This window comes from Vidua macroura, chromosome 21, assembly GCF_024509145.1.
Source record: "Vidua macroura isolate BioBank_ID:100142 chromosome 21, ASM2450914v1, whole genome shotgun sequence".
NCBI lineage: Eukaryota > Metazoa > Chordata > Aves > Passeriformes > Viduidae > Vidua > Vidua macroura.
In genome coordinates, this window is record NC_071591.1 from 9,594,659 (window position 1) to 9,610,982 (window position 16,324).

A 16,324-nucleotide genomic window follows, 5' to 3' on the forward strand; every position below is an offset into this window, starting at 1 on the left:
TTACCAGGGCACTTCGTTCTCCGCCAATCAAACGGCGTTAGCTCATCCCCCACGGCCGGCAGCCAATCGGCTTCGACATCAATCATTCAATTGAGCCAATGGGGAACGCCGTGAGCGAGCTGGGGCGGGCACTCGCGGCTCCCAGTTGCCTAACTAACGCCAACAGACAGGAGGGCGGGCGAAAAAGAGCTGTCGGCTTGAGTGACAGCGGCGTAGCCAATTAAATTCTCTTATTTGTAGAGCCTCGCTATAAGCATCCAATCGTTGCTGCGAGTGGCCGCTTGGGCGGGGAGAAGAAGGCTGCGCGCGCATTCCGCTGCTATATAAGGGCTGGCGGTTGCCTCACGCAGCCAGAGTCGGTTGGGGAAAGTCTGGGGTTGTAGAGAGCGCTCTGAGCTGCCGCCATCATGAGGGAGATTGTGCACCTGCAGGCCGGGCAGTGCGGGAACCAGATCGGAGCCAAGGTCCGGGCGGGGAAAGAGGGCGCGGGGGCGGGAGGGGAGCGCGCCCGGTCCGGCGCGGCCGCCGCTGACGCGCTTCTCTTCGGCAGTTCTGGGAGGTGATCAGCGACGAGCATGGTATCGACCCCACCGGCACCTACCACGGAGACAGCGACCTGCAGTTGGAGCGCATCAATGTCTACTACAACGAGGCCACAGGTAGGGCCCGGACCCGCCCCCCCGTGCTCCCCACGGCCCCCCCGGCGCGGTAGTCATGGCTCTCCCTGTGTTGCAGGCGGCAAGTACGTGCCCCGCGCCGTGCTGGTGGACCTGGAGCCCGGCACCATGGACTCGGTGCGCTCCGGGCCTTTCGGGCAGATATTCAGGCCAGACAACTTCGTGTTCGGTGAGTGCGCGGGGGCGGGAGGAACCGCGGGGTGGGGCAGGCAGGGCACTGCGGGGCTGCCCCGCCGCACATGCTCCGAGGGACCGGCCCGGACGGGGCTAATCCTGGCGTGGAATAGCCACGCCAGGGATTGCGGCTGGGAGCAGCTCCGAGGTGGCACCAGAGGTCTTTGCTTTTCGGTTTTTCGTTACCACCTCCGTGCGTGCCACCGGGAGAAATGGAGTGGCTGCTGTATCATTGATAATTAATGTTTGTCTGTGTCTGGCGAGCCACTGCAGAGGTGCCTGTGTGAAACCACAGCCCTGCGCTCGATAAGATGAAAGCTTTCATGGAGCTTGATGCTCTTAGGCTTTGCTTGCAAGCAATAAGCAGGAAGCAGTGACCGTAATCTAATACGAAAATGGCTCTTTTCCAGGTCAGAGCGGAGCAGGAAACAACTGGGCAAAGGGCCATTATACGGAAGGTGCTGAATTAGTCGATTCTGTGCTAGATGTTGTAAGAAAGGAGGCAGAAAGCTGTGATTGTCTTCAGGGCTTTCAGCTTACTCACTCCCTGGGTGGTGGCACAGGCTCTGGCATGGGTACCCTTCTCATCAGCAAAATCCGTGAGGAGTACCCAGACCGAATTATGAATACTTTCAGTGTGGTGCCCTCCCCTAAAGTGTCAGATACTGTAGTAGAGCCCTACAACGCCACGCTGTCAGTGCACCAGCTGGTGGAGAATACGGACGAGACGTACTGTATCGATAACGAGGCGCTCTATGACATTTGCTTCAGAACACTGAAGTTAACGACCCCCACCTACGGTGATCTGAACCACCTCGTCTCGGCCACCATGAGCGGTGTCACCACCTGCCTGCGGTTCCCGGGCCAGCTCAACGCTGACCTGCGGAAGCTGGCGGTGAACATGGTTCCCTTCCCACGTCTGCACTTTTTCATGCCTGGTTTTGCCCCACTCACCAGCCGTGGGAGCCAGCAGTACCGGGCTCTAACCGTGCCAGAGCTCACCCAGCAGATGTTCGATGCCAAGAACATGATGGCGGCGTGTGACCCTCGTCACGGCCGCTATCTGACCGTGGCCGCTGTCTTTAGGGGCCGCATGTCCATGAAAGAGGTGGATGAGCAAATGCTAAACGTTCAGAACAAAAATAGCAGCTATTTTGTTGAATGGATCCCTAATAACGTTAAGACAGCAGTCTGTGACATTCCACCTCGCGGCCTCAAAATGTCTGCCACCTTCATTGGCAACAGCACGGCCATCCAGGAGCTGTTCAAACGCATTTCTGAGCAGTTCACTGCGATGTTCCGCAGAAAGGCCTTCCTGCACTGGTACACGGGCGAGGGCATGGACGAGATGGAGTTCACAGAGGCTGAGAGCAACATGAACGACCTGGTCTCTGAGTACCAGCAGTACCAGGATGCTACAGCTGAGGAGGAGGGAGAGTTTGAGGAGGAGGCTGAGGAGGAAGCAGAATAAAGCTATGCAGTTGAACACCTGTAAATTTTGTTTAAAGTTGTATGAACTCTCTCATTCAAAAGTTCTGTTTGTGTTGTGTTATTATTGCTGTTTCTGAGTCACTCCCGATGCTGTACAGGCACCATTAAAGCAGTTTTCACAGTGCACGTCCCCGTCTCCTCTGTTCACACCGGTACGATTCCCGTGTGCTGTCCCCATAAGTGAGCCCGCAGGTGTCCTGCAGGTCTGCAACACAAAAACAATGGGCTTGGCACGAGCACTGCCCCCTTGTCCACGGCAGCCGCCCTTCTGTCCTGCCCTCAGCCAGGTGACGCCTGGTGTTCTCTTAAATCAGGTACTGCTGGAGGGGGGCACATCTAACAGGGAGGGTGGATTTAACTCCAAGCTGTAGCTAAATTTAGGTACCTGCCTGTGGCCTGGTGCAGCCTGGCCTGGCAGGAGCTGAGCAGGGGCCCCAGGAGGTTTGAGCTGCCTGGGCACAAAATGGTGCCACAGAGCTGCCACCCAGCACTGGGTGTTCCTGCAGCAGCTGAGCTGCTCCACTGCAGCTCCTCAGCACTACAAACCCAGCAGGGAGCCCTGGCCTGGCCCAAGGGTGCTGGGCACACTGTCGCAAGTGACACCAAAGCTGTCCCATGTGCACAGCCCTTCTGCAGTGATTTCAAAAATCATAGTAGAGGTTTTGATAATCAGGTGTTGATGCAGCCTCTGCTTTTTGGGTAAGCTGAACACCTGTCAAGTATCTGACACTGGTTTGTCTCATGAAAACCCTATATTAACAGCAGGTTTTTACAATGGAACCAATTCATATGTTTGGTGTCACTTCAAGTGACAAAACTGTCAACCAAGGAGCTGGACAGGATGGAGCAGGCTCCTTCCCTGCTGAAAAAGTTCTGTTCAGCGTTCTAAATTATAACTGCTCTTGTTTAAAGGTTTTCTGCCTTAATTAATTTTCTCCACCCAGAGCTGGACTGGTTGGAGCAGTTAAAACTGTGCTGACTGGTGGCTCCAGGGGCAGGGAAGTGGGAATGTCTGCAGAGCAGGGGCCAGTGTCAGACCTGCACTCAACATTCTCTCTGGGCTCAACCTCCCCATCAGCCACAGCCCCGCCCTGCCAGGAGAGTTGTTCTCCCACTTTCTGCTTTCAATCCTGCCATAGTTCATATCTTCTCCCATTTCCCCCCCCTGCACTGCAGCAAGGACGAGCAATGAGTTCAGTTCTTCCCAGGTGAGCTCCATGGTTTCCTACCCACATTACTGAGCTGTGACCAAACACAGCAAAGCATTAGTTGCTGATTTGTTGAGCTTTTTTAGCCTGATACCTTAATGCTTTCAGGTGCATGGACACACTTTGCCTTACACACAAAATTCCTCCAGACCTCTCCTTTTAGGCAGCCCAAGAGGTCACAGGGCTCAGGCAAGGACGTGTCCTGATGGCTAAAACCATTTCCCTACACATTTTGTGCTTTTTCAACCCCTTCATACCATCTACCTTTTCCTTTTTATCAGACTTCAAGCTTTTTAGAACAAATCCCTTTCCTGACACGTGACAGGTGGGATGTCACTGAGCCTTGGCGGGGGATGGTGGCTGGAAATGTGAAGCCTGGGAGAGGCTGGCAGTGGGAATGCTGGGCTCTCCTGCAGCCAGGGCATGGCAGAGTTCCAGTACCTCAGCACAGACCACAAAAAACCCTACTGCTCATGTGGAACATCTCAGTGATTGTCCACTGCTATGCCACTCCAGCCAGTAGCAGCACTACTTAACCCAGTAATTAGTATTAGTGACTTTCCTTTTCGCTCAGCTGATGAACTTACATGGTACAAAGCCTGTGTAGTTGGGTATGAGTCCAGCACGGCTGTAAATTTTGGTGTCCGGCCAGTGTGTCAGGGGGAATCTCGTGCCCAACGTATAAGGTGGATTTCTCTCCAAAAGCTGGAAAACAAAACAAAAAAGACCCTACAACAACATGGAACGGTTTATTTTAAAACACACTATTTTTACCAAAGTCATGTGCTTTGACTCTGCATTATATAAAATATTTAAGCCAACATAAAGCAATTCTCCTTCCAGTCCTGCTATCTTCTAATTAAGAGCTACATTGCACTGTCCCTTTTCCCACTCCATAAATTTTTCTCCTGGCAGGTGTTGGCAGCAGTCCTAACCAGCTCATCCCCCATGCCCACAGCATGGCCCAGGTGCTGTCCTTGGGATCCCTGCAGACCAGGCTGTGGAGATTTATTCCCTTGGGGGTCATCCCCAGGTCCCAGAACTGCTGCTCTGCTGTCCTTGGAGCCAGGCCTGCTCCTGAGCTGTGGCTATTTGGGTTTGACCCCCTTTGTGTTTCCATGAGTCCCACCAACAGGAATAGCCTGGAATTCCCAGGCCATGCGGAGCAGGAAGGCTTAGGGAGTATTAACTGAAGGAAGAGTACAAATCATCTCCTGCCCTCTGAGGCCGGACACAGGCAAGGGGCTGGGCAGCAGGATGGGTGTCACAGCTGGGTGTCATAGCTCTGCAGCCACAGAACCCCTAAAGGTGTCCCCAGAGCTTGCTTGGGATGCGAGAGGGGATGTGGGTCACGGAGCCCAGCACACCGTGGGGCCACGGAGCCCTTTGTGCCTGGGATGGAGCCCAGGCTGTGGCTCCTCGAGGGGGTTTTTGCTGTGCCTGCTGCAGGCAGCGAGCAGTGATCCATGGCACATCTGTAACCGAGGACAACAAAGATTTAGGGCAGCAGATTAATGGCCTGAAGTCAGAAGCCATCTTAGCTAGAAATGCGGTGTGATTCTCCCTTCAGCGTGTCTGCTCCTCGCTGCCGCCGAGCCCCGGCAGCCCGGATTGCGCTGAATCCCGCGGCGGACGGACACCTCCCCGGCTGATTCACGGCATGGCAGGCGTGTCCCAAGGCACCAGGGGCAGGAGGGCTTGGCAAACAGCACATTCAGGGATAAATGCCCGGGTTTTGTTCTGTTTGCTCCATTTCAATTCCTAATCACGGCAGCAGGAAAGGAGACGGAAGCCAGCGCCGGGAAATGCATCTCATCCAAAGCACGACGCTGCCCTGCTGCTCTCCCCGCTGACTCATTTCTGCCCAGCTGATTTCTCTGAGCTGGGGACCCTCAGCCTTGGACGTTTTTCCTACATCAGCCCCATATCCTCGGGGATGGAGGCACGGCAGTGTGTCCCGGGGAGCAGCAAGGGCTGGGGTGTCTCAGCTGTGTTTGATGCGCTGATCTGCTGGACCAGCGAGGCTGCTGCACCCCGGGGATCCCGCTGCACCCCGGGGATCCCACTGCACCCCGGGGATCTCCCTGCATCCAAGGATCTCACGCCATCCCGGGGGCAGGGAGGGACGTGTAGCTCTGAATGCAAACTATCAACTGCAGCGGGAGGGATCTCCTTTTCCGTGCCGGGGGGATTATGTGTCATTGTATGGGAGCTCTTACAGCAAGGGGACACAGTTTTTCAGGAGGGATATTTGTGCCTCCTTCCCAAAAGGAGGAGAAAGAAGGTCGAGATCCCTTTAAGACAAATTGTGTTAGGAAAGGAAAAAGCCTTACAACCAAATAAATGATATATCACAGGAAGTCACCAGCACTGCCAACCAGAGAGAGGAGATGTATTCTATAAGGGAAGTGCAGATAGTTACATCCTGTATTTCTGCACCCAGAGCAACGTTTTTAACAGCCACTCTTGACCCAGCCCTCAATATATTTCCTTAATCCTTTTATGAACTCATTTACTATCCTTTCATGTCCCAAGGAAACAGGTTACAGAATTTAATTGCTGGTGTTTTTTTCAATATTAAGTAACAGCATTTGATTTTGCTTGTACTTGTACCCAGTTCTAATCCTACTACTGAAAATTCAGCATCAGCATTATGCACGTTATTTCAATAATCTATAATCTACCTGGCGACGGTCAAACTCCTCCATGGCTTTCTTCACAGACAAGAGGTAGGTCATGCCAACATTGTCCATGGAGCAGGGGATATATCCAGTGTACCCTTCGGGTGGAGGCAAAAGAGAACATTTTCTGCTTGAGAACAGACAAAGATCATTTAAAGATCAACCACTCTGAGAGTGGAGGAGTCTGGGATGAATATAAAACCTTCAAGTATAGGAAGGAAAAATCAATCTGTTTAAATTGTAAAATTAACTCTTACGTGTGAGGTATCTTATCTGAAAGAGTTTTTTTTCCTTATGATTCCCCAGGAAAACACAATGGCCTGAACTGATTTTTGTTGTTCTGCATGTGGCATGGAAGAACCATTTCATTTTCTTAATCCTTTTTTTTTTTTTTACATCTACAGCTCTTTCATGTTTTCTCCCAATTTAATACACATTCAGGGGCTAACAACAGGATGTCCAACCTTTTTTCCTCATCTGCTCTGCCCATCCAACAAATTCCCACAACAGAAACTTTATAAATTCTAAAACTACACAAAACCTAGCGAGGTAGAACCTAAAAGCAGCCCAAGCTCCCTCCTTCCACAGGAATGTTTTGGAGAGGGAAATTTGTCTTCTGCACCCTAAAACCTGGACACTCTCTCGTTTTAACTGGAATATTGTGATCCCTGTATTCCCCTGGTGCAGTGCAGGCTGAAGGTTCCCACCCAGTGCAGTTGGAGCCTTGGGAGGGGAGCTCAGCCCATCACCCATCGCAGCTCTCCTGCTGCACAGGAATGTTCTCCCCGAGCAAGGGGAAGATACAGAACACCCCTTGCAGGACAGAGTTTATGCCTTTATGGTGGTGCCATACCCTGCTGTGTGTGGATTTGGTGATTCAGGAAAACATCTGATTTCTAGGAGATGAATAACCACCCCGGCATTGTGGGGCAGAGCCCAAGGACCAGCTCTGCTCACCCTCTGCAGCTTGGCTCCACAGCTGCAGGGAACCGAGGTGATTCCTGAATCCCTTCCACTGCCCATGGGCACAGAGTGACAGCATCCCAAAGGGTGACAGCATCCCAAAGGGTGACAGCATCCCAAAGAAACGCCCTTGCAGAGAGAGCAGCGGGGATATTTTCCATCCCAAACAAGCTGGAGCCACTGGGCAATGCCACTGAGGTTTCCCCAAGGGGAGAAGGGTCACATAATTTCCTCAGAGGTGGCCTTGGGCTGCACGTGCCCTCGCTGTGTTTTACCTAAAATGACTTTCTGTCGGATGGCATTTGGGACAGGCAGCACTGGCAATGGGTAATCTGCTGTTGCAACCCCTCCTGGCAGTGCCACACCTCCGGTTTCTAGCTGCTTAAAACAAAAAGAGAAATAAAATAAAACACCAGTAAAACCCGCTTCTCCCCTCGGCTCCGCTGCTTAAATCACTGCCAGGACTGGGAATGGCAACTGCCACTTCCAGTTCTTCCCAGCTTCACTCCAGAGCTACCCCAGCCATTTCTGGGAAAGTCAAATTACGAGATGAGCAAGCAGCAGACCTAGAAAGGGTTTACAAAATCCCTGTGGAGAGCAAGGGCAGCTTTGGGCACTGAGCTCCTGTGCAAATCTGTTTCTGAGGGCAAGGAGCAGGAATGCCCCTTCTTGGGATTTACATCCAAGCCAGCTTTTGACTCCATGCGTCAAACCTCTAATCTCTGCCTTTAGAGGATTTGCAGAGCCACGGCTGCAGGAACGTGACAAAGGTTGTTGCTGGCTCCAGAGAAAATAAATGTTTTATTAAAAAATAGCAAATATAATAATAATAATTTTTTAAAAACCATGAAACATCTTGGTCTGGAGGGATGTTTGGCTGTGCTATGCTCAAAAGCCCCCAGCTCCACAGGCAAATCCCAGTACTGGTGTTCAAGGGAGAGGTAATGATGGTGGGAAATTCAGGTGGGGACAGATACAGGGTCAGAAATCCAACCAAAGGTGCTGGGACTGCTCTCTTTTTGGGAGGAGGAGGAGGAGGAAGTCAGCATCAGGGCTCCCAGGACACCCTAAGGAAGCACAAGCCTGGCTGCCCAGCACAGCATGACACAACTTTAGGGGCTGGGATTGAAGCCAAACCCACCCAAAGGAGAAATTAAGCCTTTTTGATTGGGAAGCGTAATTAACGATCAAAACCATTTCCTGAAGATGGAGTAGATTTGCTGCTGCTGGAAACATTTGTGTGTCTGATCTTTCTCTACACAAACTCCTAACTCTGTGCCCTTGCCATTTGTTGGATTAAGCCCTTTTCTGACCCAGAGATGGGGTAACTGAAAGGTGTTTTAAAACTTTTATTCTATTTTCAGTCTCATTAAAGGGCGAGACAATACAGATGTTATAATTCATGCTATTACAATCAGAAGGTTTAAAGCATTTACAGCATGGTGTGGCTAAAGAAGAATTAGAAGCTAACTATTTCTTAATTACAATACACTACAAGTGTTTTCAGCTTATTAGCTTTAGCCACACCATGCTGTAAATACTTTAAATGTAATAGTGTGGATTATAACATCTGTATTGTCTCACCCTTTACATGAGACTGAAAATAGAATAGAAATTTTTAAAACACCTCTCAGTTGCCCCATCTCTGGGTCAGAAAAGGGCTTAACCCAACAGCCACTGGCACCCGTGTGAAATTCCCTCCTCACACCTCCCAGAGCCACTCACCGTTTTGCTCCCTCCACAGTTACACTGGCACGTTCCAGTCCCTTTTCCCAGGACACCGGCCAGGGGTGGCTTGGCCACCTCCCTCTCCAGCTCCTGGGCCTCGGGGTGCAGGGCGAGCCCCCGCAGCGGCTCCGGGGGCAGCCAGGCCTGCCGGGCACCGGGCGCGCCCGGGGGGCACCGCCAGTGCCCGGGCTCCGTGCCCGTCACCATCGGCTCCGCCAGCACCGGCGTGGGCACCGGCTGCGGCCCCAGGGGCACTTCAGGAGGGCTTGTGATGGGCTGGAAGGTGACATATCCTGAAGGACAGACACTGAGTTAGGGGATAGGCGTGGCCCGAAGAGGATGAGGGATTCCCGTTATCCCCATGCCATGGGAAAGAGCCTGGAGGTCGGCGGTGTAGAATCAGAACAGCTCGACTTGGAAGAGACCACAAAGATTCACTCCATGCACATCCCATGGCTGTGTCATCAGCCCCACCAATAAACCAGCCTGCACAGAAAACAGGCACAAATCCCAGTTAAATAACATTTATTCCAACTGTCACCTAAACGGGAAAATACCACCAGCCAAGCTAAGAAGCCATAAAGGGGGAAAAAAACCTCAATCCTTAACTCCACGTGGCTGTGTCGGCCCACCCCAAACAGAGCCCCCTCCAAGGAATTCTTGCTTTGGCACCATTGCTGCTCACTGGCTGGGAAAAAATATCTTGCATCCAGCAAACGCTATATATCTCTACTGTGAATGAGAGACAGAGCCGTGTGTTTTGAGATTCTGCAGGGACAGCTGAGCCTGGAAACTTTTCTCTGATTTCCCCTTAAAAATCCCCCCTGATGTGGCTCCCCAGCCCCGTGTGACCCCCTGGCTCAGGCACTTTCTCTTCCTCTGTGCCAGCAGTGAAGCTCATTTTCCCCCTCCTCTGTAGTTCCAGAGGAGAATCACTCCTCCACCCCACAGCCACCTTTTCCTTCTTGCAAAACTGTTACTGTGTCAGCCTTGTCTTTTTAAAATAAACCAAATTCCTTCAATTTTTGTGCTCACAGGTCATTTTTTTTTTTCCAGATCATTACAGCCTTCCTCTGAGCTCCCTTGGGAGCACATCTGCATCCCAGGGCTGAGCCCAGGGAATGAGGAACTGTCTTCCAGCAGAGGCTCCATCTGCAGACAGTCTGTTCATCTGCAGTGCTGGATTAGTGTTGGACTCAGTCTCAGAGGTTTTTCCAAGCTGAATGATTCCATGATTTCTGCAAATCTGTAGAAATCAGCAAAATCTGCCCTTTTCTGCACGAGTATAAATTTCTTGTGGGCATTCAGGTGTGCAATCTGCCCATAATTACATAATAATGTGTATATATTCTGTATACAACTTTGTGAAACATATATAATATGCTCTATGCAACTGAATTATCAAGTGTCCAGGCTGGCACCAAAATAAAGAAAAAATCCTTGATTCAAATGATTTTTCAATCCAATGTGCAAATTTTAAAGCAGGTTTATTTTTTACTTCATTATTAATAAGAATGTTGAATCTACTCTCTCCTACAAACCAAAGGAAAAGGAAACTTGGGTTATTCTGTATTTGAGAAATCCATGTGAGCTGCTTTTTATGACCCTGGAGTTTGCAAACTGATTGATTCTGAAAGGCTGCACAGTGAAGCACAAAATGAAAAGCCAGGAGAGCACAGTGCTTTTGATTTGAGGAAATAGCCACATTTTCAGGTCAGGTTCCTGAGGAGCTGCTGCCTGTGCCACAACCAGTTGCAGCATGGATGATGGATAATTCAGCACATCCCTGGCTGATCTCATGGAATCACAGAATATCCTGAGCTGGAGGGACTCACCAGGATGATCCAGCCCAGCCCCCGGCCCTGCCCAGACCCCCCAACAACCCCACCCTGGGCATCCCTGGCAGCGCTGGCCAAACGCTCCTGGAGCTCTGGCAGCCTCGGGGCCGTGCCCATTCCCTGGGGAGCCTGGGCAGTGCCAGCACCCTCTGGGGAAGAACCTTTCCTGCTCTCCAGCCTAAATTCCCCTGACAGAGCTCCAGGTCACCAGAAGGAAGAGATGCTCAACAGCAGAGCCTGATTGCACTTCCAGCAAGAAAATAAATGGGATTCAACTGATAGAAACAATCAAAGTACTTGGTGGCCATCAATGAGACTTTGTCAAAGCCAGACCTTGAGAAAAAATCTTGAGCCTGAGTTTGCTAAAGGCAGCCACAGGCCCAACACTGCCATGAGCTCTTTGATCACATGAAACACCCAGAAGGACACCAGGCAGCACCTGGGCAAGGTTTAAGGGATTGCAGAGGCCCAGCTGGACAGCAGGAGCTATTGGTGACCTTATCAGCACAGCCAGGGCTGGTTCTTCAGGACCTCACTAAGGAGCAGCAAACATGAGCACCAGCATTGGTAACGAGGAGAGAACCAAAATAATGAGAGAGCAACTCGGTCAACTGGTTAGTTGGGTCTGTCCAAGCTGTATTTTAGACCAAGGAAATGCAAATTCAAATCTCCAGGAATGAAGCCTGTAAACACCATGTGTGCAGTGGAGGCCTGGATCATGGAAAACAGGGCCAGGAGGAGCAGGGAGGCCACAAGCTTGCAAGAAGCTTCATGGCACAAATTCCCAGTGAGAAATGAGAAAGCAACACTTTGGTGTGGCCATCCCCAGGGAAATAAAGACCCAGATCTCACATGGGCACATTATCCCTGTGTTCAGCCTGGAGGAACCTCACTCCCACTGTCCAGGGCATCCACAAGAGCCACGGGATGGGACGTGGCAAATGTGTCCCCAGAGGATGGCACATCCCCAAGGGGCTGATCAGGGCAGCTCTGCTGTGCCTGCTTTGGGGCTGCTCAGCAGGGACCAGGCACCCTGCACAAAGGGCTGGGACTTGGTAGGAGATTCCTGCAAATTCCCAGTGTTGGGAATCCACATGAGCCTGTCTGTGTCTGATGGAGGGGATGGGGCCTGTTAGGAAAGTGGAAAGGGAAAAGAGGGAAAAGAGGGAAAGGGAAAGCACAGGAGCCCTTCTGCTGAGGAGGAGCAGCAAGAAGCAGAATCAAGGCCAAGCTGTCAGAGCTCAGAGCAGAGGGAGCTGTGCACCACGCAGGTGAGCCAAAAAGGAATCAGAGGTAGGAGACCAGACCTTCCCCAGAAAGATGGATTTTTAGCCTGTGGAATTGTGCTGGGTTTGACTGGGGTAGAGGTAATTCTCTTTATAGAATGGTTTGGATTTGTGAGCAGGCAGCTGTATGGGGCTTAGTTGCCAGGCAGGGTTAAACCACAACAGGAATTCTGGAAGAACTGGGGAGTGAGTTACTGATATGCCATAAAGTCACTTATCTCCATTAACTGAAGATAGCCAGGGAACGGAAACTCTCCTCCCCACAACACCAGAATCCCCATCCTCATGAGCAGAGGCCAAGAGCTGCAGCACCTCACTCTGCTGCTCTCCAGGTGTCAGAGCTCCTACACCAGAGCTGTGATGAAGGAAAATATCCCATTTCATCCAGCAGCCTACCAAGGACACGTGGGCACAGACCCCACTGCTGGTAATTAACACTGTGCTCGTTAGCGGGGTCCATTTGCTCACCTGGGTGCTCAATGTGGTAATGGAACTCAAGGAGGTTTTCCTTGTTGTCCAGCGGTGCCAGCAGGGAGCGAGGGCTCTTCCTGATGTTGGGATCTGTCAGCAGATTGTGGGTGGTTCTGCCATAGGTGTCCCCAGACTTGAAGATGAACTGAGGAACGTAGCCCCCATAGCTGAGGAGGAAACCAAACAGGAGCCATCAGCAATGGGAGATGTCCACTGGTGGGGTAATCATGGAATCCCTGACTGGTTTGGGCTGGAAAGGACCTTAAAGTCCATTCAGTGCCACCCCTGCCATGGCAGGGACACCTTCCACCATCCCAGGCTGCTCCAGCCTGGCCTTGGGCACTGCCAGGGATCCAGGAGCAGCCACAGCTGCTCTGGGCACCCTGTGCCAGGGCCTGCCCACCCTCCCAGGGAACAATCTCTTCCCAAAATCCCATCCAGCCCTGCCCTCTGGCAGTGCAGGCCTGCTGCAGAGTGTTTGTACCCTGGACAGGCCCTGCCCAGGAGCCCAGGGGAGGTGATGGATGGGATGAGCCCGGGTGGAGCAGCAGCACCAGGGGAGAACCAAGAGCACACGTGTGGTCACACAGGAGCCAGGAGGGAGTGTCTGTGTTTCACATGCATGTTCTCCTCTGGCAGCATGACAACTGGCTCATCAATTCACAGGCATGTACAGGCACAGGCCTTTGGAGAAACATGGGATGAGGTCAGGGAGCAGCACCTGTGGATGGGAAAACTCCCAGCACAGCCTGGGCTGCAGTGGCTTTGGCAGCACCAACATCCACAATCCCCCAGTGAAAATACCATTTCCAGTTCAACGTGCCCCAGTTTAAACTTTGCAGTGCCTCTCTGCTCTGACACACTGTAACTGAGAAAATCCCAGTGTCTCTTGTTCAGTATTGAAACTTAAAAATCAGAATAATTCCTCTGTCTGCTCACAGCGAGGAATGGGCCCAGGCTGATGAGCCCACCCAGGCACTGCCTGGCACAGGGGGGGCACAAGGAAGGTGATCAGTCCCAGGAACAAACACAGCTCTGGTTTTTTGGCATCTCTCCACTGCCCAGTGCCTGGGATGGGCACTGTGACTTGCTGGTGGCCAAGGGCAGGGCAGGTGCTGGAGCTCTGGCTCTGCTCCGAGTCACCATCAGAAACTCGAGCTGTTCCAGTCTCAGATTTCCTAATGGTGATGTTATTCCAGCACTGAAGAAAGGTAGAGCAGCCAGTTGCAATGGACAGACAGAAATATTCCATCAATGAGCCCAGCGTGGATCCGGGGATAAAGCCAGATGATGCATGAGGATCATAAGATGATGAGTAAGTCCTTTCCCTTCCAAATAGTTTTAACAGCAGCGAGCAGAGCTGTGCATTTACTCTTGGCAGGTTTCCCCACTCTGCATGCAGGATTCCTCCTGGAGCAGCTCAGTGCCTCATCCCCAGGGATTCTCAATGAGTCTTGCAACACGGATGATAAAACTGAACAAGGGCACAAATGACACAGCCCCAGTAATTACAGGATGGCTGGAGGGATTTTGATCATGGACAAAATAATGGCTGGGCTGAGAAAGGGCTCTGTTCCCCTGCAATTAAACACGAGGTCACCTGAGAGAGTCTGTCTGGGTGCACAAGAAGGGATCTGCCACAGAGGGAGTCACAAGTGCTGCTGGAAAAACCTGGGGAAGGGATCAGCCTCAGCAGGGCTGTTTGTGCCCCTGTGCTGGGGTGTTGGTGAAGGACCCCCTTTTGGGTTTTTTATTTGGGGGGGCTCAGCTGGTGAGCAGTGAAACCCCGAGGCTGAGCCCATCTCACCCTTCCCTTGCTCAGCCCTATCTCCTCCATCACCACTCCCAGGCTGCCACCCAAACCTGCTCTGCCTCCCTGGTCGCCAGCAAGGCCTTGGCCCTGGGCCCACCCTCACTTGTCTCCAAACCCTTCCCAGCTCTGCAGAGCCAGGCTGTGCCCAGGACTCATGGATTGAGCCCTTCTCTGCCCGCCCAGACTATCCTAAGCCATTCCACTCGCTGGGATTAGGCTTCCCAGTACCCCTGAGCACTGTGGTGGCTTTTCAAACTCCTGCTGTGGCCACTGCCTGGCCTGAGTGACAACGACGTGCTTCGGTGCTCTTGTGGTCTGTGGCAGGCACATTCTTCTCTCTCTCGGGATTTTTTCATGGAAGAGCACAGAGAGAAGAAAGAGAAAACAATTTCTATTTCTGCTCTCTGTGCTTTTCCATGAAAAAAACCCCGAGAGAGAGAAGAATGTGCCTGCCATATTGGTCTTTGTAGGTTTGCAGGCACAGGCAGGTGCAGCACATGGGACACCTGGGGACATCTTGGACACAAACCCTCTTCCTGTGACACCCCAGTGCAGGGCTCTGCTGCTCTTCAGGCAGCTCCTCCTCACCCTCAGCACCCACGGGGGCTCAGGGGTGCCCCAAGCCTGCACAGCACCAGCAGAAGCAGCAGCAGGGTTTGCCTCCTCCTCCTCCACAGGTTAAAGCAGCTCTGGAGAGAAGCAGCCCCAGCTATTGTGTCCATCCTGGGTCCTGGAGCTGCTCCTGAGGGAGCTGCAGGCAGGCAGGGGTGAGCAAGGGAAGGTGTTGAGGCTTTTGGGGCTGCAATTCCAGCCACAGCTCCCTCCTTGCTGTCCCTCGTCTTTCCCAAGATGCTGCCAGAACAGCTTTGATGGCACACAGGGAATGCCCCAATGCAAAAATGAGTAAAAAAACCCCAGGCTCAGAGTTTATGTAAGTGGGAAGGTAGAGAGATCAGTAATGGAAAATCCTGCCTGTCAGTCTAAGGGGAAGGGCTGATTCTGTCATCACCGCAGGAGCAGCCTCAAGGAAAGGTGCTCCACCCTCTCCCTGTGCCTGGGGATCTGCTTCCCGATGGGGATCTGCCTCCCCAGCCCTGCCCTGCCCTGCCCACGGGACCTGGCTGGCATTCCCTGTGCCAGGAACCTGGCTGGCATTCCCTGTGCCAGGCTCACGGCCTGGTTCACCTCAGCCTGGGCTAATCCCAGGGATTTCACACCCGCAGCAGCTGCTTTTCCCCAGGGGGCCACCCGTCCCTTCCCACCCCCTTTACACATCCCAGACCAGGTCTCACCACAGAACCCCACACACAAAGTCTTAATTCACAGCAAATCCCAAATTCCTCCCATTCACATCTTACCTTCTCCCCTGTAACTCACTGCCTCATATCCAGGGTTTTTTCCTTCCAAGCCTTTAGAGGAGAGCGTCACAAAGAACTTTGGGAAGAAATCCAACTACTTATGGAGCAGATCACAAGACTTCCCAGTCTCTGAACCAGCAGCAGGACAGGGCTACAGCCTGGTGACCAGAGGGTGTCACAGCTGTACAACCCTTGAGCCAAAGGAGACTTCCAAAAATCCTTGCTGCAAATATTAAGAGAGTTTGGAAGCCAAACCCTGCACAGTAGCTCTGCTGAGATTTGGCAGCTTAAAATAAATGGGGGAAAAGGGGGGAAAAAACCATTTTGGCTTTGCTCTCCACGTGCCATGGCATGGTCTGTAGCTCTGCCCTTCTGTAAGGTGCTGTTTTCCCTGGAGCTCTGTGTCCTTCAGAGCATGGTTACAGGAATGTTGAATATTGTCTTTAAAAAAACCCCAAAACATCCTGAGTCATAAATACTCCCTGACCCCAACCAGAGCCATGTGCATTGGAAATGGATGTTTTGGATGAACTCACCCAGGGATGTAGTAGGGGTTTCGAGGGAAGAGGCTGTTTCCCTTGCAGACTGCCATGATGGTGTTACAGCTCGTGGTGGGGAGGGGGAAGGAGACACAGC

General features: G+C 52.1%; 2 protein-coding genes across 3 annotated transcripts; one reads left to right on the plus strand and one right to left on the minus strand.

Moving 5' to 3' along the window:
• The first annotated feature begins 343 nt into the window (after nucleotides 1–343).
• On the plus strand, nucleotides 344–2,468 carry TUBB4B (tubulin beta 4B class IVb). The gene is made up of 4 exons (XM_053996151.1): nucleotides 344–464; nucleotides 551–659; nucleotides 736–846; nucleotides 1,262–2,468. The coding sequence occupies exons 1-4, from the start codon at nucleotides 408–410 to the stop codon at nucleotides 2,320–2,322; spliced, it is 1,338 nt and encodes a 445-aa protein (XP_053852126.1). The 5' UTR covers nucleotides 344–407; the 3' UTR covers nucleotides 2,323–2,468.
• On the minus strand, nucleotides 2,385–16,322 carry FAM166A (family with sequence similarity 166 member A). 2 transcript variants are annotated; one of them, XM_053996154.1, is made up of 7 exons: nucleotides 16,225–16,322; nucleotides 12,515–12,684; nucleotides 8,920–9,215; nucleotides 7,470–7,572; nucleotides 6,235–6,329; nucleotides 4,138–4,255; nucleotides 2,385–2,547 (listed from the first exon to the last, which is right to left on the minus strand). In XM_053996154.1, the coding sequence occupies exons 1-7, from the start codon at nucleotides 16,278–16,280 to the stop codon at nucleotides 2,459–2,461; spliced, it is 927 nt and encodes a 308-aa protein (XP_053852129.1). In that variant the 5' UTR covers nucleotides 16,281–16,322; the 3' UTR covers nucleotides 2,385–2,458. The 2 variants fall into 2 exon arrangements, with proteins under 2 accessions (XP_053852129.1, XP_053852127.1); XM_053996152.1 differs by having other exon boundaries at nucleotides 7,470–7,575.
• Between the last annotated feature and the right edge of the window lie 2 nt (nucleotides 16,323–16,324).